The sequence below is a fragment of the Urocampus carinirostris genome, chromosome 17, assembly GCF_059441175.1.
Source record: "Urocampus carinirostris isolate Australia breed hairy pipefish chromosome 17, RoL_Ucar_1.0, whole genome shotgun sequence".
In the NCBI taxonomy this organism is placed as follows: Eukaryota; Metazoa; Chordata; class Actinopteri; order Syngnathiformes; family Syngnathidae; genus Urocampus; species Urocampus carinirostris.
In genome coordinates this window covers 3,869,498-3,894,625 of record NC_142365.1, presented here as the reverse complement: position 1 = coordinate 3,894,625, position 25,128 = coordinate 3,869,498, and the positions used below count along the sequence as shown (strand labels likewise).

The window sequence follows — 25,128 nt, the reverse complement described above, 5'->3', positions numbered from 1 at the left end:
CCGGGTGCCAAGCGGTCCAGCCGGGAACTTTTGGGGTGCACGGTTGGGTTAGCAAGGGAACCCCCAAAAATCCGTACCCCAAACGAGAAACGGACCCCCCGATCTGCGGTATAGACGCATGCCGGATTTGCTCAGTCCCGCGAAGAGAGGAGGGACTTGGGCGGGGCTGAGTCTTTCCTCCATTCGCATCCATTCTTATTGGGGCGGCAGGGCTGGAGAGACCTCCGGGGAGCGCAGTCGCCAGTCCACCGCGGAGTCCCACCTGGCCCCCTCCCCGAAAAAAAAACCCAAGAAAGGAAAAAAAAACTGCGCTTTTCGCTTGCCAGGATTGCAAATATCTCCCAAAAATACACCTGCTATTTATGGCATGTGGCTTGTAACTTTACTCCTGCTGTACTCTCTCCAAGAAGGTAAGACGTATAAAATATTCTCATTTTTTTCCACCCACGCGTGTGCAATAGTTTCGAAGTTGCAATATCGATCACCCCCGATTGAAGTGTGGCAAAAATATGGTGTCATTTCCTCGCGACGGCAAAAGCGTGCGCTTCGGCGCCACGTCTAATTAAGATAAAATTATGCATTTTTTCCCGTCGTTTTCGATATTTGGTGAGAATGCTTGGAAAAAATCACGATGAAAAGTGTGTTTTTTTTTTGCACGGATCTGTGTGCTTTAGGGCCCCGCGACGCCTGGATTGTTTTTCGCATTAGCAGTTCGGAATATGAATATGTAAAATGGCTGAATGGAGGTGCAAATCCAGCGAGGGATGGAAAACATGCAAATCGTGCGAGATTTTCTCTCCATCTCATCCGCGTGAACGAATTCTCTCCGAATTTCACTCTTTTTAAAGTTTTTTTTTTCCCAGGCGTGCTTGTGTTTTTTTTTCTAATGATTATTTACAAAGTACACGTTGTGCGTATTTAGCTAATTGCTTCTGTTTTCATCAGGCCTCGTGTTACGCCGCTCCTCCTTTTTCCATTAAAGGATTTTCGGCTGATTTCGATATTTTTCGTAATTTGTGACAAATTGTCGTTATTAGTAATTCGATGGAAACAAAAAAAAATCTCCCCGACAACCCTTTTTAGGCTAAATGGGGATAAATACACAATAAGGCCGTAATTGGTGCAATTAGCCTCTTGAGCGTTGCCGGGTTGAAAAACGGTTTTAAAGGCAGAAAAAAAGGAAGAATAGTTGATTTAAATATGTTTCTTTTATTCCTATACAAAGTAAATCCCCCCCACCCCGCTGCCAAGCTTATCCTTTGCTATTAAAGTGCTTTATAATCTGGACGCATCTGCAAAGAAATCAACAAAAATGATTCGTTTCCATCTTTCTAACGAATTAATGAGATTTTTTTGGATTCAATTCCTCTTAAAATACTTCCACTTCGTCCGTCCCTGTTTTTTTAATTCTTATTTCTTCCTAGCCGGTGTCATTTTTATGTATTTATCAACTCGAAGGAGGAATTAATGAAGTGCATGTGAATTTAGGCAAATGAGGGGGTCTGCGCACAGGGGAGGGGGACTGGACCAGATTGCAGACTTGCCCGGTCATGTTTCTCGCTAATGGTGCACCTGGACCCCCCAGACGGGTCCGCGAGTCCGTCAGGCCTTGCGCGCGCTTATGCGCGTACCCGCGCGTGCAGATAGACCCGTTTTGGGGTTTCGTGTTCACACGTGGTAAGTTTGTCACCATTTTCCGGTAAATAAACACAGAAAAAGGGGGTTTGATTTAAATATTGAAGCAATTATTCCAAGCTTTTAATTGCAATTGTGTTTTGGGGGAAATCAGCGGCCTGCTTACACGCGGGCCTTCTTTTGGAAGCCGTCATAAAACGAGGGTCGTCGCAAATCAAAGCGTAATGTGAAAGCGAAGCAGGCGAAGCAATAAGGTGATCCTTCACCCTGGCACATACGCGTGTCCCCCATATGCAGCTCAACCTTCCACAAATAGAAATATGCTAAATTCGCCCTCCCCTTCCTCCCCGCAGTCCAATTCCCAGTGCTGTCTTTGCAAGGCTGCACAATTAAAGCTGCAATGTGAGCAGGAGGGCTCCGCGGGGCCACATTATTAAAGCAGCGTTAGATCATCTCCTGAATTCGAATTGGATGCTGGGAAAAACAAATCCAAATTCGATAGATATTTATGTGAAAAATAATGCACATGTTCCTGTTTGTTCTCACAAAAATATGACTTGAAATGTCCGTCGGAGGTCCTGGACTTTTGCTCCACCTGGAGCAAACTTGAGGACATCCGACCTTCTTCCAATCGCATCTTCTCAGATTTTTGGGAATATTTCGACGGGTAAATATCAAATCCGTGAAGCAAGTGGTTGTTTTTGTTCCATCGCTCCCCTCCCGCCACGGTTTCCTCCTCTCTCAGCATCTCCCCTCCCTCTCTTTCCCTCATCACTAGGCAGAATTAAAGGCTGGGGGGGAGGGGCCATTTATGCAGACTGTGTTAGGACTTGTGATCCGCAGATTTGATATTCACATTAGGAGAGAAACTGGATGCTTTGATGTGGGGGTGAAGGTCCCAAGGGACTGCTGAAGTGGCATACTTTTTTTTTTACTGACACAGCACGGGGGTGGCTCGGTGGGGTGTTGTGGGTGGGGGGGGGGGCTAGCAGATTGTTGGGACAGGGTGTGCAGAAAGACCCTAGGTGGAAACTGCTATAGCTCTCCGCTGATTAGACCGGGATCTCCCCCTGGCACCCGCCGCCTACTTACACGAGACCCCTGAGGATTATCTACCAGCTTACACCTTCCTTTATCTTCTGACATCACCCCGATATTCAATTCACACCCCTTTCTGACAGAGTCTCCGTCCACTTTGCCCTCCGCCGCTTCAGTTTTCCTCACGGTATCCGCAGTCAGGGTTGGGTAGGGTTACTTTTACTTGATTACTTTCAATGACTTTTGGATGACTCCAATACCAAATATGCTAATAAAAGACAAAAGAAACTAAATATGAATAAAATGATGACTCACAACACGTGGTAAGCTTTCTCTCGTGGCTTTGATCTCCGGCAAAACGAACATAAAATGCGACAGAAACAAAATGAAAATAAATCCAACATCATTTTTGCCGTTCCATGTGTTCCGTTACTCCCCTAGCCTGCACAAAATGTATTCATTTTATTCATTAACTTATTAGTTTGTTTTGTCTTTTATTAGCATATTTGGTATTGGAGTAATCCAAAAGTCATTGAAAGTAATCAAGTTAAAGTAACCCTACCCAACCCTGCCAGCTACCTTACTACCTACCCACCTACCGACCCAGCTCACTACCTACCCACCTACCTACCTACCAGGGTTGGGTAGGGTTACTTTAACTTGATTACTTTCAATGACTTTTGGATGACTCCAATACCAAATATGCTAATCAAAGACAAAATAAATTACATATGAATAAAATGATGACTCACAACCCGTGGTAAGCTTTCTCTCCTGGCTTTGATCTCCGGCAAAACGAACATAAAATGCCACAGAAACAAAATGAAAATAAATCCAACATCATTTTTGCCCTTCCATGTATTCCGTTACTCCTCAAGCCTGCACAAAATTTAATAATTTTATTCACATTTAGTTTCTTTTGTTTTTTTATTAGTATATTTGGTATTGGAGTAATCCAAAAGTCATTGAAAGTAATCAAGTTAAAGTTATCCTACCCTTTCCGCAATTTTGTCAAAAGAACAACTTTAGAAATTAGGACTTGATTTATTTTGTCGCGTTTTCGAAATGTTTCAAAATCGGGCAAAGTTATAATTGTTAGTACCAGAACTGGAAGCAGAACCCAATCGCGTAACGTTACTCACACATACCTGTCAACCTGTACGTTTTTGCCGTTCAAAATAAGAAAAAAAGCACATCTTAATGATTGTTCATGTATTTTTTTTGCTAGTTATTTGAATCAGTATTGTTATATTATTCTTTTCTTCTTTTTAATAAGTGACATTTTTACACAGTCCATATTATGGATTATTTTCATTACTGATTGCTAGATTTTCATATTCTTTGTTATTTTTATATCTTTAGATCTTTTGTGATATCTTGGAAACTATTTTTTATCAGACTTTTTGTGAAAAAAGTTAATTGAATTTGAATTTGAGACCCCTGGTCTAGAACCTTTTGCATTGGTCAAAATTTTGGAACAGGAGGACGTGAACCAAACATTACGCCCTTTAAGACGTGTAAAAAATGGTTAGGCATTAAAATATAACAATGTACCGTTGACCAAATTGTTCGAATGAGTTATCTGACTCCATTAACAAAACACAACCGACATACTCCTAACAATGCGTGCTCGCTTCTTGATGGGAAAATGAACAAGAGACCGGCATTTCCACACGGGGGCAGATTTAATTTCTTAACCAATTTAACTAAGTGAACTCCATTGGATATATGGCCGAATTAGTGTCGCTTGAGTCCCTCTCAAGCCTCCTCTCTCAATCTTCTGCCTTTCTTCCTCTGCCCACGTTTTTTCTGCAAGCTGGTGTGCCGGCTCCTCCCATGGGCGTGCCAATGAACGCCCCCACGTGGGGTCCACCCCCTCGCCTCCGTGTTTGGAGAAATTCAAAACAGCAGCGCGTTTATCAAAACAATGCCTGACGTCCTTCGTCAGAGTCCTGTTATCAAATTTCCCCAGCCAAAACATTCCAAATTTGGAACAGCGTCAAAAAATAAATGTAACTTGTATTTAATTGTATGGTGTAAGATTTTTTTGTATTTTGTAAGGGAAAATACCACATTTTGTAAGAGCATGGAGCCCTGGAGCGCGACAGGTATGCTTCGTCAAAAGCACAACTTCAGAAATTGTGATTTTTGTTTTTTTTTTGTTGCATTTTCGAAATGTTTCAAAAATCGGGCAAAGTTGTAATTGTCACGTACCGAAACAGGAAGCAGAACCCACTCGCGTAACGTTACTCACAGTTTATTGGGGAGAAGAGAAACTAGCGCACACTCGATCCAGGGATCGTTGGTTGCGGAAGTAGATTTTTCGGTACGAGGAAGTGGTCAAAATCAAACAGATCGGGGCGAGAGCAAAACAGGAGCAAAACACAGGCAAAAACGGGGGTTAACAAGGCTTGGCAAAACAAGAGCAAAAAACACAGGCAAAAACGGAATTCACAGGGCTTGACGTATCACAACAGAGTTTACAAGACGGCGTTTGAGTAGTCGGGGAGCAATCTGAGTTTCAGCTGGTGTCCATGGGTGGGGCCTATTGGCCGCCATGGCAACCATGACAGTAATAATGAAAAATGCAGTACAAAAGGTCGAGTTTCACTGTTGAATCCAAAATGTACATCAAAATAATTTGAGTACTATATCAATATTCAGCGTAACTAACTGTAGGGTTTCTGCCGGAAAAATTCCCAAGCCTGGTGGTTCGGGATGGGATTTACTGGTAAATCGGTCAACATGAAGTGGTCATTAGACTATGAACAGCTTTTCTCTCTGTTTTGTGATGAAAAATTGGGCTGAGAGAAGGAAATTTTGAGCAAAGGTAAGATCGGGCCTTGAAAGATCAGCTGACACGATCCAGGTCCGCAGGTGTCAAACCCCGATCCAGCCGGAGCCCGACCAATTAACTTTATTTGCAGGACAGATCCCCGAGCAAACCCAGAATTTCACATTTTATCTGTGAGGACTCGGGAGGAGGAGAGTGATTTATGATAACAAATTGAAGCCTTTCTTTTGTCAGAAAATCTAAGTGGATGTAACGGTTGCCATGGTGCCCAATTGGGCCTGCCCGTGTGGCGCCAGCTGCAGCTTGTTGACGGATTGGCTCCCTGTCAGTATTTAAACTCTGACCTGTCAGTCCCTTTTTGTCGGTCTGTCTGCGAATCTGTTTTTACACAGCTTTTTGCTCCTGTTTGTCTCCCGCAACGATCTGTTTTGATCTCGACCACGTCTGCTCTCCCGTCCCGAACTACGACCTGTTTTTGATCTCGTCCACATCTATTCTCTTCTCCTGGCTTTCTACTTGTTTCAGATCCTGACCATGTTTTTTGCTCCTCTGACCCGTTTTTTTCCGTTCCCGACATCGCCATCGCTCGCCACGGTTGTCCCACTTCCGCGTTCAAAGCAACCTGCTTCCCGCATCCAGCAATCCCCGGATCGTGGGCGCAACCCCCTCCCTTTCTTTTAATGAAACTTGTGAGAAACGTTACGCGAGTGGGTCCTGTTTCCGTTCTGGTCTTGACAGTGGAAAACAACACTGTTTAAATATTAACATCTTTTATATTTCTACGCCTGCAGAGGTCACATTAAACGACTATTTTCTATTATTGGCGGATATTTGTAGGATTTGACGGAAACGTTTTAAGGCGGTCTGTCATTTTGACGGGCTGAAAATTGGGCCATAAACCACAAGCAGCATTACGTACAGAATCTAGTGTGTCACTTAAAGACGGCAAGGGGCAGAGATACAAAGATGAACAATGACGGGTGGATAATAAAAATAAGAGCAACCTACTCCCGCGACCAGCGATCTCCGGATCGTGTGTGCAATCCTTTCCCATCTTCCCAATGAAACTGTGACACGTTACGCGAGTGGGTTCTGTCTCCGTTCCGGTCCTGACACATTTTAGTTTTTCTTTTCCTTAAAACTGTGTGGAACTTCCGAGTCCCTGATCATGGAATAGTAATCTAACACGCGTGTCCTGGGAACTTTAAACCCGGGAAGGCATCGATCCTTCAAACTCAAGAGCTCGTCAGAGCCGAGGCCCTGTTGATTCACCGTCAACCGGTTCGCCATCAAGCTCTCGACAACCAAACTTCTCATTCTGGGGGAGTAGTACCTCTCCCCTCCCCCCTTCCTTCTCATTTCCACCTCAGAATCCAATAAAGAAGGCTGTGGCGTTGATCAGTGATGTAGATGGATGGAGATAATGGAAGAACACGCGTTATTACACCCCTCGGTGGGAACGGGGGCGCCAAGACGCATGTATGTTGAAATGTCGGGTGGCTTTGGGGTTTGTTTACCGGCGTTTCCCATTAGGGCTGCCGGAGTGTTGTTGTGTGCATGCACTCCCTCGCGCACATCCTGGCGAGGCGTGGATCGGCTGCATTATGCATGATGAAACCTTGCATAGGTTATGACTTCTACCTCGCCGACATACATATTCATGCGGGCGCCGTGGCAGGATGTATAAAATAGCGGCTGCCGCTCTGACAGCCCGCTGCAGGTACTGCGCTCCCTTACACGCTGGGAAGAATTTTTCCTATTTTCGGGATGCAGGATAATTATCGAACCGGTGTTTAAATGAAGGATGACGTCGGGGTTACTGATTCGGGGTACCTGCGGCTGCTTGGTTCCTTGCCACTTTTTAAACCCCCCGGCTCCCTGTTAGCGGTGTCAGACTGTTTGTGAACCTATGCTCCCAGCTAGGCAAGCTCCAAACCTTCCGACATTTTTCTGCTCTGTTTTCCTGCCTGATACCTGTTGCCAACCTGTTTCTGGGCCCGTTTCTACCCTGCTCTTCCATCCCGACCATCAACCTGTTTTGCCCTGTTTCCTGCCTGATACCTGTTACCGACCTCTTTTCTGGACTCGATTACCGCCCCTGCTCTCCTGTCCCGGCTACCGAGCAGCTTTCCTCCCACCCACGACTATCCCTGCTCGACACAGAAGTGCCACTTCCGTGTTCCTGCCTTCAGCTACCCGTGTCTGACAATCATCGGATAGTGGAAGCAAGCACTGCTCTCTTTTTCAATAAAACTGAGTTAAACATACGCTATTGGGTCCTGTCTCCGTCTCTGACTTGTGACAATCGGTCCGATAACTGAAAAGTGGGCCGTTTGTCATAATTACTGATGCAAGGCCCTGGGCGCGGATTGGCTCCCTGCCACTTTTTAAACTCCCGTCTTCCGAAAGGAACCCGTCAAACCGTCTGCGAATCTATGCTCTTAGCTAGGCAAGCTTTTGTACTCTCCGACATTATCCTGCCCTGTTTTACCGCCTGATACCTGTTGCTGACCTGTTTCTGGACCCGTTTCTGGCTTGTGACAGGACCCAGTAGCGTTCGTTTACTCAGTTTTATTGATAGAGAGTGAGCAGTGCTTGCTTCCACGATCCGATGATTGACGGACACGGGTGGCAGGAACGCGGAAGTGGCACTTCCGTTTCGAGGGAGGATGATCGTGGGCAGCGGCGATACTGGTCGTTAGCCGGGACGGGAGAGCAAGGGCGGCATCGAGTCCAGAAAAGAGGTCGGCAACAGGTATCAGGCAGGAAACAGGCAGAGCAAAACAGGTCCATGGTCGGGATGGAAGAGCAGGGCAGAATTGGGTCCAGAAACAGGTCGGCAACGGGTATCAGGCAGGAAAAAAGAGGGCAGGAAAATGTCTGACGGTATGGAGCTTGCCTAGCTAGGAGCATAGGTTCACAAACGGTCTGACGGGGGTTTAAAAAGAGTCTTTGAACCAATCAGCGCTCAGGGCTGTTGGCGCCAATTGGGCAGTCACGGGTCCCCTGAATCGGCAATCATGACAGTTTCTGCTTTTGCTCCTCCGTCCTGGCCATCGACCTGTTTTGCCCTCTTTCCTGCCTGATACCTGTTGCCCAACTTATTTCTGGACCCGTTTCTGTTTTGCTCCCCTGTCCTGGCCATCGACACGAAAAGTGCCACTTCCGCGTTACCCGTGACCGACGATCCTCGGATCGTGGATGCAAGCACTGTTCTCTTTCTGACTAAAAACTGAGTAAAACGAACGCTATTGGGTCCCGTCTCCGTTCCTGGTCTGTGACACCGTTGACTGTTCACCAGGAGATATGAATGTTATGAAAATAGCTGAGCAGTGTCCAGGATCCACAATCCAGAAATGAATCTGAAAGCTTTTACACCATAGCAGCCAATTTGGGCTAGCCATGGTTTCTCCATTTTGTAGATCTATGGTAAGATCCATAGTCTGCCCTTGGGAGTCCACAAGGGAGCAAACCAGAAGCTGGTACTACAAGCTAGGCAACTCAAACCTTTCTCGCCTCCCGACCAGTCAATATCGTCCAGTGGATGGAAAACCCTGTTACGTAGTCAGGCGTGCTGTGCCCCAGGGTCTAAATGCTATCGTGTGACCTTAAACGGGAAAATCATGCTAGAAAATGCTCCAATATGGCAGATTGGAAATTTTTTTGCAAGGAAGAATGGGCCAAAACACCTCCACAGCATGGTGAAAGACTCATTACAAACGGTGAATAATTTCTCACGATACTTTATTTGTGGCACCTGTCATGATTACCGATATGCTTCACCCGTGCCCACTCTTTTGGCGCCAACTGCCCCGGACTCCGATTGGCTCCTGGTCACTATTTAAACCTTCGTCTATCTGTCACCTGTTGTCAGTCTGTCTGCGAACCTCAGTTTAATCCAGGCAAGCCTTTCGACCCTGACTCACTCCTGTTTTTGCTCCTGTCGGTTCCCCGGCTTCGACCCGTTTTTTTGATTTTGACCACGTCTACGCTCCTCTCCTGGCTTTCAACTCGTTGCTGATCCCGACCACAATTTTTGCCCTCCTGTCCTGGCTACTGACCCGTTTTTTCCGCTACCTACATTGCAATCGCTCGCCACGGAAGTGACACTTCCGCGTTCTGAGCGACCTGCGATCACCGGACCGTGTGTGCAATTCTTTCCCTTCTTCACAATAAATCTGAGAGTAACGTTATGCAAGTGGGTCCTGTCTCCGTTCTGGTCTTGACAGGCACCATATTTTTCTTTCAATAATACTGGAGAGAATGGAAAATTGGCTTTGAAAGTCCATAAAAAGTGCTTGAATTTGGCCATGACAAATGTGTACAAACCATTCACGGGGTTCCAGGGCACCCGTATGATGCGGCAGGGGTAAACCAGCGAAAGCTCTCGGGCCCTGCTGTTGAACAGAAGAGTGTGTTGTGTCACCCCGACCCGAGTGACATGGCTGCTTTCTCGTGTCCCGTTTCATCACAATGAGGGATATGACCAGGGTAGACATAGATAGATAGATAGATAGATAGATTCCTATCGTAAAACGAGGAAAATAGTCCTTAAATTAAAGTTTTTGATATTTGTTTTTTTAGAATCTTCAAACTATAGTACTGTTTACTTTTTCCAAATTGCTTAAGTGATTTTACTGTTGTTTTAACCTTAAGGCCAGGTCAACGTGGTGCAGTCTTGTTTACGTCGAAATTTTTGTGCCCTGTTTCTATGACACTTTGACAAAACGTGCACGTTAATGACTACACTGATTTAACCTCAGTGAAGACTAGGCAAGCCTTTTTGACCCTGACTCCTTCCTGTTCTGTTTTTGCTCCCGTTTTTCCACCCCTCCGTTCCTGATCTCCCCGTCTGTCTCCAGCTACGACCTGTTTTTTGATCCCGACCACGTCTGTGCTCCTGTCCCAGCTTACGACCCGTTTCTGACCTTGTCCACGTTTTTGCTCTCCTGTCCCGGCTATCGACCCGTTTTTTTTGTCCCTGATACCGCGATTGCGCGCTACGGAAGATCCACTTCCGGATCGCAATCCGATTGCGAGAGCAACTTGTGTCCAGCGAGTAACGGATCGTGGGCGAAACCCTTCCTCTTTCTTTCAATAAAACTTTTGGTTAACGTTACGCAATTGGGTCCTGATTCCGTTCTGGTCGTGACCGTTAGTAAATTTCAAATATAGTTGCAAATCTGGGGCAGCACGGCGGTGGAGTGGTTAGCACGTGTGCGGCACAGTTCTGAGGTCTTGGGTTCAAATCCAGCTACCGGACTTCCTGTGCAGAGTTTGTATGTTCTCCCTGTGCTTGCGTGGTTTTCCCCGGGCACTCCGGTTTCCTCCCACATTCCAAAGACATGCATTTCAGGTGGATTGGCCGGTCCAAAATTGTCCCTAGGTGTAAATGAGTGAGCGATTTGTCTGTCCCTGTGTGCCCTGCGATTGGCTGGCAACCGGTTCAGGGTGTCAACCAGTTCAGGGTGTCAACTGCCCGCTGATTGCCAGGATGGGCTCCAGCACCCCCGTGACCCTACTGAGGATAAGCGGTGCAGCTAATGAGATGAGTTGCAAATCTGCAAACTACACGATTCACACCCGATTTCTCCTCTTAGTGGAACTGAAGAAACCGAAAGCCCCTTAAAACGACAAACAGGAGCAAAAACAGGACAGACGAAAACCTTCGACTTTTATGGTCTGGCATTAATCTCGCAATCTTAAAACGTCCTGTTTTTGCTCCTGTCTGTCCCCCGCTACCATCTGTCTGTCCCTGTGTGCCCTGCGATTGGCTGGCAACCGGTTCAGGGTGTCCACTGCCCGATGATTGCTGGGATGGGCTCCAGCACCCCCGTGACCCTACTGAGGATAAGCAGTGCAGCTAATGAGATGAGTTGCAAATCTGCAAAGTACTCGATTCACACCCGATTTCTCCTCTTAGTGCACAGGTGTCAAACAGGCGGCCCGCGGGCCAGATCAGGCCCGCTAAGGGATTGAATCCGGCCCGCGAGACAACACTCAGAGAAGCGCAAGACAAAAACAAGCTGCAGGTTGAAGTATGTCAACTTGATGTTGCCAAAGCCAGGTGCCTCTCACAAATGCTGTACTTATATTTCTTTCTTTCTCTTTTTTCTCTGTCTCTTCCTCTCTTTCTCTCTCTCTCTCTTTCACTCTGTCTCTTTTTCTCTTTCTTTGTTCCTCTTGGTCTTTTTCTGTCTTTTTACCTTCTTTTGCTCTCTTCCTTTTTTCCTTTATTCTCTCTCCCTTCCATTTTCCTTCTCTTTCTTTCCTTCTCCTTTCCTTTCTTTCCTTCTCTCTTTAGCTCTATTTCTCCTTTTTTCCCTCTCTCACTATTTCTCTTTTTTCATGCTTTCTCTCGCTTTTTTCTCTCTTTCTCTCTTTTTTTGTCCTACCTTCTCTACTTCTCTCTTTTTCTTATTTCTTTATCTTTTCTTCTTTCCCTCTAATCTACCCTTCCGGCCCCCGGGACAATGCTAGTTCCAACGAGTGGCCCCCGAGTTAAAATGAGTTTGACACCCCTGTCTTAGTGGAACTGAAGAAACTGAGAAAATAAGGTTCGAAAGCCCCTTGAATTCGGCCATGAAAAATAGTACGGACCCCAGTCTTGTGTGTCCCAAGCCCCCGGGCATATAATCTACCACCGGGGCCACTCCTCCCCCCAGCTTTCAGGGTGACCCCCGCACTCCTCTACTTTAGTCCTGTCCCCCCATTGGGAGATTATAGATATTGCAATCTTTAATATGGCTTTATGCTCAGAAGCCATTATCAGTAATCTGTGAGTGGAGGGGAGGGGGGTTGTCTGACCTGGTTTTTTTCCGCTCACAACTGGACCGTCACTTTTCATATCCCGTCTGTAACACACTTTTATCGATTTAGCGCTCGGGGCGCTCTCACTTTTGCACTTTTACCGTCGATTGTCGTTCGAAGATGCTAACGTTAGCTCGTGGTTTTAGCCCTTTAGCGACAAGGTTGATCTACTAGCGTTTGTTTCGTCCGTTTTTTAGTTTTCTCGGAGTTATTTGGGTTAAATCATAACCCCGGCCGGACGTTTTTACGACGACTACCTTCGACTTTTATGCTCCGGCATTAATCTCGTACTGAAAGACTTTTATGTATCGGGGACGGACGAAAGGATTGGATGTAAAACGTGCTGTTATACTGTAATAGCTAGACTAGGCTATGCTATAACACTTGATTGTATTTTTACATGTAAGGTAAGCCGTAAGAACTTTGCTCGTGTTGGCTTTTCAGGCAAAAGTATTCCCGTGTGTAACAGTATCGCCCGGGTTCCTTGATTTTGCATCGGGTTCGAACAGTCTTTATGTCACGGTTGCCATGGCGCCCAATTGGCCCCGCCCGTGTGGTGCCAGCTGCAGCTTCTTGACAAATTGGCTGCCTGTCAGTATCTAAACTCTGTCCTGTCAGTCCCCTTTTGTCGGTCCCTCTGCGAATCTCTCTTTTTACACGGATAGCCCTTTTTCGCCTGTCCTGTTTTTGCTCCTGTTTGTCTCCCGCTACCATCTAGTCAAGTCATGTTTATTTGTATATCCATTAATCACAACTACTAATCCACCATCAATAGTAATATTTATTACACCAAAAAAAGAAAAACATACTACTAAAGAAATATTACAAAACTACTAATTAATTCTACAAAAATACTATTATGAAAATACTACAAAATACTAGTACAATAAAACTACAATACAAATATACTACTATAGAAATATTACAAAACTACCTGATTAATACTACAAAAATACTATGATTAAAAATACTAAAAAAGACGGCAGAAGTAGTATGTTTTTATAATGAGATCACTGTAGTGGTATTTTTGTAGTATTCCTGTAGTATTTTCTTAGTTTTTGACTTGACTTGAATTGACTTGTAGTATTAATTTAGTAGTTTTGTAATATTTCTGTAGTAATACAGAATGTTTGTATTTTAGTATTACTGTAGTGGTATTTTTGTAGTACTTCTGTCGTATTTTTTTAGTATTTTTCAGTAACACTACAATATAAACATTCTGTATTACTACAGAAATATTACAAAACTACTAAATTAATACTACAAGTCAAGTCAAATACTAAAAAAAATACTACAGGAATTCTACAAAAATACCACTACAGTAATACTATTATAAAAACATACTATTTCTGTTATGATCTCGACCAGGTCTACTCTCCTCTCCTGGCTTTCGACTTGTTTCTGATCCCGACCACGATTTTGCTCTTCTATCCCGGCTACTGACCCGTTTTTTTCCGTTCCCGACACTGCCATTGTGGTACCTCTTTATACGGGCTTTGATCGTTCTGGTATTGTGCTCGTGATCGCCATTTTATGTTTATTTTTTTTTCTTTTTTTTTGATAATTTCCAATTTTGTGTACTGTATAACAATTCTTATATGTTGTTTTTCTTTCAAAACCGGTCTCTTCTTTCCCATTTTGGTTCTAGTCCGGATCGTCTCGGTCACTCGCTCTCAATGACACCTAAAATTTAAGTTACTGTAACTTTAAATTACATTCACACAAATAATTACTGCACAATTGAGGGGTAAATGATCTCTAATGGTAGCCTCTGGAACTGCTCGTTGTCCGGAATTTCGTTTGTATCGCGAAATTTCTTCTTTAAATAAAACTGGTACACCAAAATTCTTGTGCTTAGAACACGTGTCACTGTTGCCATGGCGCCCAATTGGCCCGTCCGTGTGGCGCCATCTGACAGATTGGCTTTCCTTCTCACTCTGTCAGTCCGTCAACGAACCTCTTCCCCATGGGTTCTGACTCGGTCGTGTTGCCTGTTGGTATTTCCTGTCCGGTATTGTTCCTGTTTGTTTTGTCCTGTTTAATATCGGTTTCCAGTTTCCCATCTCATCTCATTAGCCGTATCGCTTATCCTCATTGAGGTTTCCAGTTTTGTTCCCGTCTATTTTTGTCCTGGTTATAATTCTCTCCAGTTTTTGTATTTAAGCTCAGTGCTCTCATTTTTCGTTTGTCAGCCCATCAACGAACCTCGGGGGCGCAAGACGTGGGTTTTGACTGGGTCCTGTTTTCCTGTTGGTATTCCTTGTCCAGTATTGTTCCCGTTTATTTTTGTTTTGTTTATTATTCTGTCTGGTTTTCGTTCCCGTCTAGTTTGTCCTGTTTAATTTCGATATCCTGTTTCCATATCAATCCTGTCTCTCTGGTCCTGTCCGGTATCGACCCTATCTGTCCGATATCTGCTCGGGTAATTGGTATCGATCTCGTCGGCCTCTGGCTTCCTAACATTCCACGCCAGACCGCTGCCTCACATGTATGACTCCCGATTTTCCGTAAAATAAAAGCTTGTGTGAGAACGTCACGCGTTTGGGTCCTGATCCTGTTCCGGTTCCTGACACAGTATTTGTAAAAACAAAAGAAAAACATGAAAAGGTTCCAACAAAAGATTAGCCCGGTTACTACTTAAAGGAATTCACCTTTAATGGGTTATATTCGGAACCTCACAGTCATAAATAAACTGTGTGCCAGTTTTTCTTCTCTTGACCCCGACTTCTCTGCTATTCTCCCGTCTTCCCTCCTGTAGGACTTTCTCTCTCCGTTTAATCTGAGCGCCACAGACTTGCCCCGGATGTCTGTTCCGGTGCATTTGTGTGTATGTGTGTGTTAAATATGTAAGGAGATTAAAAAGACTGAAATCTGTGTCTGGCGTAGAAATTTCAATCACATAACCCAACATCCCTTGCTTTCTCTTTGTTTGTGTACTGTATCGAAGGTAGGGGTCTCCTCCCCCTGCCCAGCTACCTTAATCCCTGGCTTTCCGCATCACGTGACCCATGTTTGCAGCTGGACATTCGACGTACAATTGTCACGAATGTTTTTCGGACAGGAACGAAGACGGGACAGGACCCACTTGCGTGCGTTTCTCTTAGTTTTAGTGGCATACCTGTCAACCTGTACATTCATTATACATTTTAAGACGTGTATGACAGACAAGAAAATAAATGTAACTTGTATTTAATTGTATGAAATCCTTTATAGTAAAATGTATAAAATCCTTTAATGTACAAGAAATTCCGTACGGAAAAATGCAAATTTCTCGTTTATGGGTAGCGCCCGGTAAACACCAGCTATCACGAAACCACAAATCAAAGTCAAACGAGTTCGCCGCGGTAGCCTCTATCTCGGTATGTTTTTTTTTTGTTGCAAACGAAGTGAGCGGTTTGATGCCACTGTGCGCATGCGTCTGCCGCCTGGGGATTTCCCATCATGCATCATTCAACATCAGATTTGTGTAGTGAAAGGAAGTCCGTCTCTTTTTAGAGAACCGGCTTTTTCGGCTCAACTCCTTTAAAAGAGCCGGCTCTCAAACGGCTCACTTGCTTTGATGCATTCTATTATGAATGATGATGTCGTATAAAGAAGTTTAAGAAAAAAAGGAAGTATAAAAGGAGAAAATGAAAACAACATAGTCAAGTTCAGAAAAGGGTCAGGGAGGGGAATCAAACAGGAATCAGGACAGGAGAGAGTCTGGGTCGAAAGGGCTTGCCTAGCGTGAGCGGAGGTTCGCAGACGGACTGACAACGGGTGACAGGAAGACGGGGGTTTAAAAAGAGACAAGCAGCTACCTGAGTATAATAGTATCTCTGTTTCAAGCTGTATTGAAACATACAGAAATGACTGTATACGTTTAGGGGTGGGCGGATCGATCCAAATACTGATATCATTGATACTAAGCACGTACTTGGATCGAATTGATACTACTGTCCTGCTTTTATATGGAGAGAGCGCAGTCCTTCCCTCCCTCACTCAGCGCCCACCCACTCTTTAAATTTATGGACGATTGTTTGACTCTCAAGCACACTTTCAGCAACTCTCTTACCTGGATCGCTGCTCCGTCCCGGCTGCCAGGCAGAGGAGTGGGCCAGATTTCTACACGTACCGTACCGGGATGTTAAAATGACAGAAGCAACATAAAGGGACAAGTGTAATCTGCGTGGTAGAGCGGTCTGCTACTGTAGCAACACCGCTAATTTACATAAAATCATGAAGAATACTCACCCTACAAAGGGCTGCAACCGTAAACGAAAACATGTTACCGTCCCTGAACAAAAACCTCTGAATCCATTGTCACTATGGCAACAGAGCCAATGAGAGATAATTGACACTTTATTTTCATTCATCGTCAGGACCAGAACAGAAACGGGACCCGATTGCTTTACATTTCTCACAAGTTTTATTGCGCCCACGATCCGGTGTTTGCTGGACGCGGGAAGCGAGTCGCCCTTGTACTCGGATGGTGCTCCAAATGCAGAAGTGGATCTTCCGTAGCGAGCGATGGCGGTGTCAGGAAGGGGAAAAAAAACGGGTCGGTAGCTGGGACTGGGAGAGCAAAGCGTGGTCGGGGTCGGAAGCGAGTCGTAGGCTAAAACGGGAGAGTAGACGAAGTCGGGGACAAAAGAGGTCGAAAGCCGAGACGGGAGTGCAGTTGTGGTCAAGATCAAAACGGGTCGAAGCCGGACACACACGGGAGCAAAAAACAGGACAGGTGGGAGTCTGGGTCGAAAAAGGCTTGCCTAGTGTTCACTGAGGTTCGCAGACGGACTGACAAAAGGGGACAGACAGGACTGTGTTCAAATACTGACAGGGAGCCAATCAGAACTCACGGCAGTTGGCACCAAATGGGCGGGCACAGCTGAGTCACATCAGTAATCATGACATGAATGACTTTATTTTCTAAATATTGTGCAAGTTGTCTTGTTATTCAGTATTAGCCATTTTGTCACCTTGTTGCATTTTAGGTCCCTCTTGGCTTTTATTCTGAAATGATTGTAATAGAAATATTTCAATGACTTTTTTATACTGTTAAAGTTAGCAATGTAGTTATTTATAATAATTTAAAAAAAAAATGGAACATTAGTGTAAGTGTAGCACAGTGTGGACGTTTTTTTCGGCCACAGAAAATAGACAATGTCAGGAATTGGACAGGATCAGGACCCAAACGCGTAACGTTCTCACACAATCCTTTTATTTTACGGGAAATGTGGAGTCATGTAATTGACATCGGACAGATGGGGTCGATACAGGACGGGACAGACGGGATTGATATGGAAACAGGATATCGAAAATAAACATGACAAACTAGACGGAAACGCAAACTGGAGAGAATAATAAACAGGACAAAAATAGACTGGAACGAAACTTGAAACTGATATTAAACAGGACAAAAATAAACTGGAACAATACCAACAGGAAAACAGGACTGAGTCAAAACCCACATCTTGCAGGGCAGAGGTTCGTTGACGGGCTGACAAAGGAAAAATGAGAGCACTGAGCTTAAATAGACGGAAAGCCCAATCTGTCAACGAGCCGCAGCTGGCGCCACACGGGCGGCGCCAATTGGGGGCCATGGCAACTGTGACAGACAATGCCAGGAGTCATTTGTCAAAGTGTTGCGCTACTCTGGCAACACCACTAATTTACATCAAATCATGAAAAAGGCGAATCCCACCGAAAACAACCACAAATGTAAATGTTACTGTTCCTGATTTTTTTTTATTTTTGTGCAATGGAAAGCATTTTAGTTGCCCAGTTGACATTGTTGTTCAGTATTTGTCTTTTACATCACAGTAGGATTCGGTAAATTCACGTATGAAACTGATGGGGTTTGGTAGCTCGAAGAGGGGTGTCAAACTCATTTGAACTCGGGGGCCACACGATGGAACAAACACTGTCGGGGGCCGGACTAGTAGATAAAAGAGAAAGAAAAAGAGAGATAAAGAAAGAAGAGAAAGAGGGAGGGAGGGAAAGGGAGAGAGGGGCGGGACAAAGAAAGAGAGAGGGAGGGAGAGAGTGTGAGAAACAAGAGATAAAAAGAGAAGTTGTGAGATAGGGGGAAAGAAAGGGAGCGGAAGAAAGAAATCCAAAGAGAAATAGAAAGACAGAAGGAGAGAAAAGAGAAAAGAAAGCACGAAGGGTAGGAAGAGAGAAAAGGAAAAAAGGAAGTTAGAGCAAAAGAGGTTAAAAGACAGAGAGAGAAAGAGCAACAAAGGAAGAGAAAAAGAGAGACACAGGGAGTGAAAGAGACAGAGTGGGAGAAAAGGGGTGAGAGAGAGAGAGAAATAAAAACAAGTACCGTGTCTTTGTTCGAGGCACCTTTCTTTGACATATTTCAACCTGCAGCTTGTTTTCCTCTTGCGCTTCTCTGAGTGTTGTCTCGCGGGCCCGATTCAATCCCTTAGCGGGCCCGATCTGGCCCGCGGGCCGCCTGTTTAACACCCGCGGTCTAGAACCACCGGACTAATGGTTTTAATCATCAGTGACCAGTCAACGATTAAAATAGTTCTACCCTGTCCTGGCGCCTGATGTTTTCTCCTCCTTTCGTTCCTCCAGTACACAGTGAGGATGTCGGCTCTACCAGGCTCTACTTTGTGAACGCCTCCCTGCAGAGGGTCACCTACTCCAGCTCGGTGGGGGTGTCCCTACCCTGTCCAGCAGGGGGCACCCCCAGTGCCATTCTACGCTGGTACCTGGCCACCGGTGACGACATCTACGACGTGCCCCACATCCGCCATGTTTACGCCAACGGCACTTTGCAGCTGTACCCGTTCTCGCCCTCCGCCTATAACAGCTACATCCACGACAACGACTACTTCTGCACTGCCGAGAACCAGGCGGGCAAAATCCGCAGCCCCAACATCCGCATTAAAGCCGGTGAGTGGATGACAACGTATTTGAGGATAAAATACAGCGCCCCTAGAGGTCAAAACGAGACAGCGCATGGTGAATAAGAGCGGGATCACCCGTCCCCGAAATAGTCCGTCCGTTCCCGATTGCAGGTTGACCTAGAACACCAACGGAGCACATCAATTCAGCTAAACCGCATCAAATTATAGTGATAAATGGCTTCCAATTCTTTTGATTTGAAGGGTTTATTTTCATTATGTCATCAACCAGAACAGGATCAGGACCCAAACGCGTGACGTTACTCACACAAGCTCATTATTTTAGGGGAAATGGGGAGTCATGCACGTTAGGTAGCAGTCTGGTGTGAAATGATAGAAAGCCAGAGGCTGACGAGATCGATACCAATTGCCCGAGTTGATATCGGACAGCTGGGGTCGATACCGGACAGGACGGTACAGACAGGATAGATAATTGAAACAGGATGTCGAAAATAAACAGGACAAACTAGACGAGAACGAAAACTGGAGAAAATAATAAACAGGACAAAAATAGGCGGAAACAAAACTGGAAACCGAAATTAAACGGGACAAAATAAACGGGAACAATACCGGACAGAAAATACCAACAGGAACAGAACCGAGTCAAAACCCACGTCTTGCGGGGCAGAAGTTCGTTGACGGACCGACAAACGAAGAATGAGAGCACTGAGCTGAAAAAGACGGAAAGACGATCCGTCAACGAGCCGCAGCTGGCGCCAAACGGGCGGGGCCAATTGGGCGCCATGGCCCACCGTGACAATTAGACCTGGTTTCTTAGGTTTCTTCATTCCGATTTTTCCATATACAAAGCTGTCCTTCCCCTTGGTTCTGAATTTTGGCTTTCGAAAACCTTTTCTTCCTCTTAGGTCGCACGTCCTTTAATAGTACAAATGTGACGAGAAACACCAGGACCCAAACGCGTGACGCTCGGAACATCAGACCGTTTAAGAGATGATCATGTGCTGCCATTTATTTGCTCTATCGTCTTTCCTCCTTGTCAAATTTCTCCGAAATGCCCGACTAAAAATAGGCACAGCACAATTTCGTAATTATCTTCCATTACGTCCTGTAATTTCTGCTTTTCACCGATGAGTCGGGATGACGCTGCTTTCATAAACCAGAATTCATCTCTTGTAAAATGGCACTTTTGGGGGTTGCAGTCCGTAAAACAAGCCCCCTCCTCACCAAGAAGAGATGGAACCGGTAGACCCACCGTCAGGGTTGGGTAGGGTTACTTTAACTGGATTACTTTCAATGACTTTTGGATTACTCCAGTACAACAATACTACAATAGTATACAATATACAATAGTACGTAACATCCTACATGCTGACATTTCTTGTGTAAATCTCATCTCTCATCTCATTAGCTGCACCGCTTATCCTCAGTAGGGTCGCGGGGGTGCTGGAGCCCATCCCGGCAATCACCGGGCAGTGGGCGGGGGACACCCTGAACTGGTTGCCAGCCAATCACAGGCCACATAAGGACAGACAACTCGCTCGCTCATTCACACCTAGGGACAATTTGGACCGGCCTATTAACCTGAAATGCATGTTTTTGGAATGTGCCCGGAGGAAACCCATGCAAGCACGGGGAGAACATACAAACTCCGCACAGTAAGTCCGGTAGCTGGATTTGAACCCACACAGGAGGTTCCCAAGACCTTGGAACTGTACCGCACACGCGCTAACCACTGCGCCGCCGTGCTGCCCTTCTTGTGTAAAAATCATGTAAATTATAACTATAGCCTTATCCTCCTTGTTTTATAACCTTATCTTCTCTGTTCCTTTATCTTCTTGGCTTTTTACCTCACTGTGAATGTGTGAAACTGGAGTGTCATGCCCAATTTTGTTGTCACAATGTTAACTCATTTTGTAACAATTACAATAAAGGTATATTCTATTCTATTTTACACCAAATATGCTAATAAAAGACAAAAGAAACTCAATGGGACTAAAATGATGACTCACAACACGTGGTAAGCTTTCTCTCCTGGCTTTGATCTCTTTGATCTCCGGCAAAACGAACATAAAATGCGACAGAAACAAAACGAAAATCGATCCAAACATCATTTTGGCCGTTCCATGTATTCTGTTACTCCCCAAGCCTGCACAAAATTGAGTCATTTTATTCATATTTAGTTTTTTTTTTGTCTTTTATTAGCATTTTTGGTAGTGGAGTAATCCAAAAGTCATTGAAAGTAATCCAGTTTAAGTAACCCTACGCAAACCTGCCCACCGTAACCTCAAATCACCGCCGGAGTAAATCTGGATGATATAGACGTGGCGCCGTGTCTGTTATCCCCGGTTCATTCAGGCCAGTGGCTTCCTCCCCCTCCTTCCCTGCTGCCACCGACATCTGCTTTCATATTCCCCCCCCCTCCCACGCCGACCAGAACTAATACTCATATTCATTCTAATACTAATACTAGCGCCAAGTTGCGGATTTGAGGCAGGACCCTGAGTTGCATGCCAGCCGGGTGTTGCCTTCATTCCCGCATGACCCAAAAGCCTGGCTGCAGGAGACGAGGGATTAGCGCCGACCAAACATCCCGTAACCGGTGACCTCTTCCACAGGTTGCAAAGGAGGTCGAGTACTGTGATAAAAAATCTAAATCAAAATTTTCCCTTAAAAAATAAAAGGAAAAAAATTTAGTAGACACTCAAAATAAGGAGAGGAGACATCAATAGATCTTAAACTTGTAAGAGGACCGTAATAGGAGCTTTCAGCCTAAAACTCTCCTCTGACCCATCCATCCATCCATTATCTGCACCACTTATCCACAGTAGGGTCGCGGGGGTGCTGGAGCCCATCTCAGCCATCTTCGGGCAGTGGGCAGGGGACACCCTGAACCGGTTGCCAGCCAATCGCAGGGCACAAAGAGACAGACAACACACTCGCTCATTCGCACCTAAGGACAACTTGGACCGGCCAATAAACCTGACATGTATGTTTTTGGGAATGTGGGAGGAAATTGGAGTTCCCGGGAGAAACCCACGCAAGCCCGGGGAGAACGTGCAAACTCCACACAAGAAGGTTCGATCTCATGACCTCAGAACTGTGCCGCACACGCGCTAACCACTGCGCCACCGTGCTGCCTCTTCCGACCCCCATTTTTAATGAAATCTTCAAGGTTACAAAAAACAGATCAGCTCTAAAAAGTGTGGATATCAAAGAACACCAACATCAATGGCCGATAGCAACAATGATAATAGTCAAAACATCAAAATACGGAACTGGCATCCTATGAAATCTCGTTTGCGTTCTTTCAATATTAAAATCAGAAACTTATCATTTCCCCCCTTTTTAATTAACAGGTGTCACAGTTGCCATGGCGCCCAATTGGCCCCACCCGTGTGGCACCAACTGCGGCTCATTGACGGATTGGCTTTGTATCTATTTAAGCTCAGTGCTTTCATTTTTCCTTTGTCAGTCCGTCAACGAACCTCTGCCCCGCAAGACGTGGGTTTTGACTCGGTTTTCCTGTTGCCTGCTGGCATTTCCTGTCCAGTATTGTTCCTGTTTATTTTTGTCCTGATTAATATCGGTTTCCAGTTTTGTTCTCGGCCATTTTTGTCATGTTTATTATTACCTCCGGTTTCCGTTCCCGTCTAGTTTGTCCTGTTTCATTATCCATCCTGTCTGTCCTGTCCTGTCCGGTATCAACCCCATCTGTCCGATATCAACTCGGTCAATTAGAATCGATTTCGTCGGTCTCTGGCTTCCTGTCTTTCGTGCCAGACCGCAGTCTAACGTGCATGACTCCCCATTTCCCGTAAAATAAGACTTGTGTGAGAACGTCACACGTTTGGGTCCTGATCCTGTTCTGGTTCCTGACAAACCAGTTTTGTCCTTACTATTTGCTCCGCCATTAAGTTACTTTTTTATCATTTCTCTTCTTTTGAAAAGTACTACACTTTGCGTCTCCGCAGTCCAAATTCTTCCTTGTGCCTTTCAGCACTCGTTTTCAGTTGCGCGACAAAACCAATGACGTTTAGTGGGTCAAGGCTACACTCTGTCCTCCCGCCTATCACGCTATAAAAGATTAGACAACTCCGAATGGAGCAAGCCTTTTGCAATTAGGACAAGGTTTTGTCCACCACTTTCAGCCTAGAGGTAAGATCTTAAGCCCAGGCCCAACCTCAAAAAATAGAAAATATCAATCAGGTCAAGCCGAGCTTCTCTCTTGTTGACTTGCGTCCTCGGGGCCGCAGACGGACGGCAGATTCCCATTTTTTCGTGTATGTTTGCAGTCTTCAGGGAGCCCTACACGGTGCGGGTGGCGGACCAGCGCTCCATGCGGGGCAACGTTGCCGTGTTCAAGTGCCTCATCCCCACCGCCGTGCAAGAGTACGTCAGCGTGGTATCCTGGGAGAGGGACACCGTTTCTATCGTGCCAGGTAAGACATTTTGTCCCGTCAATTTCCGAAAGGGGGACGGCTTTTATCTCGCTCGTGTTGCTGCGTGACGGTTGACGTATGTTGACTTTTGTGTTTCTGTCTGCTGGCCCTTCTGGATCACTGACCCGGCCTTACGCCCACCTCCTCTATCACGCAGCCTCCTTTTTGCCCTCCTTTGGGCAGACGGGTCCTTTTTCTATCGTTCCCTATTCTTAACCACTAGGGCTATGAAGGCGCCATTTTTCTGTGGTGTGTCTTGGGCAAGTACAGCCTGGTTGCACCCATCCCTCTCTAGGCCAACAAATGTTTCCACCTGGTCCCTAGTTATGGTTGGTTTGATTACTCTTAGATTACTCAACCTCTAGGCCCTCTAATCCAAGAGTCTAGGTAATCTAGAGTCTAGGGTCATACAAGAGCCATTTCCTATGGTGTGTCTTGGGCAAGTACAGCCTGGTGGCGCCCATCCCTCTCCAGGTCAACAAATGTTTCCACCCAATCCATGGTTATGGTTGGTTAGATGGGTTACTCAACCTCTAGGACTATAGGGGTGCCATTTACTGTGGTGTGTCTTGGGCAAGTACAGCTCGTTGGCACCCATCCTTCTCCAGGCCTAACATTTTTTCCACTGGTCTCTTGTTATGGTTGGCTAGTTGGATTACTCTTAGATTACTCAACCTTTAGGCCCTAGAGGTTGAGTAATCCAAAAGTCTAAGTAACCTAGAGTCTAGGGTCATACAAGAGCCATTTCCTATGGTGTGTCTTGGGCAAGTACAGCCTGGTGGCGCCAATCCCTCTCCAGGTCAACAAATGTTTCCACCCAATCCATAGTTATGGTTGGTTGGTTGGATTACTCAACCTCTAGGCCCTAAAGGTTGAGTAATCCAAGAGTCTACGTAACCTAGAGTCTAGGGTCATACAGGAACCATTTCCTGTGGTGTGTCTTGGGCAAGTACAGCCTGGTGGCGCCCATCCTTCTCCAGGCCAACAAATATTTCCACCCAGTCTCTAGTTATGGTTGGTTAGTTGGATCACTCAACCTCTAGGGTCATACGGGAACCATTTCCTGTGGTGTGTCTTGGGTAAGTACAGCCTGGTGGCGCCCATCCCTCTCCAGGCCAACAATAGTTTCCACCTGGTCCCTAGTTATGGTTGATTTGATTATTCTTGGATTAGAGGCCCTAGAGGTTGAGTAATCCAAAAGTCTATGTAATCTAGAGTCTAGGGTCATACAGGAGCCATTTCCTATGGTGTGTCTTGGGCAAGTACAGCCCGTTGGCACACATCCTTCTCCAGGCCTCACATTTTTTCCACTGGTCTCTTGTTATGGTCGGTTGGTTGGATCACTCAACCTCTAGGGTCATACGGGAACCATTTCCTCTAGTGTGTCTTGGAAATGTACAGCCTGGTGGCGCCCATCCCTCTCTAGGCCAACAATTGTTTCCACACGGTCCCTAGTTATGGTTGGTTTGTTGGATTACTCTTAGATTACTCAACCTCTAGGCCCTAAAGGTTGAGTAATCCAAGAGTCTAAGTAATCTATAGTTTAGGGTCATAC

At 45.5% G+C, this 25,128-nt stretch overlaps 1 protein-coding gene across 2 annotated transcripts in view; it reads left to right on the top strand.

Moving 5' to 3' along the window:
• The first annotated feature begins 270 nt into the window (after nucleotides 1-270).
• Nucleotides 271-25,128, top strand: part of LOC148348971 (cell adhesion molecule DSCAML1-like) — a 143,246-nt gene continuing 118,388 nt past the window's right edge. For both annotated transcript variants that reach the window (XM_088320437.1, XM_088320436.1), the window contains exons 1-3: nucleotides 271-410; nucleotides 18,842-19,162; nucleotides 23,427-23,573. In XM_088320437.1, coding sequence (XP_088176563.1) covers nucleotides 368-410; nucleotides 18,842-19,162; nucleotides 23,427-23,573 — 511 coding nt within the window. In that variant the 5' untranslated portion in view covers nucleotides 271-367. The remainder of the gene's footprint in view (nucleotides 411-18,841; nucleotides 19,163-23,426; nucleotides 23,574-25,128) is intronic.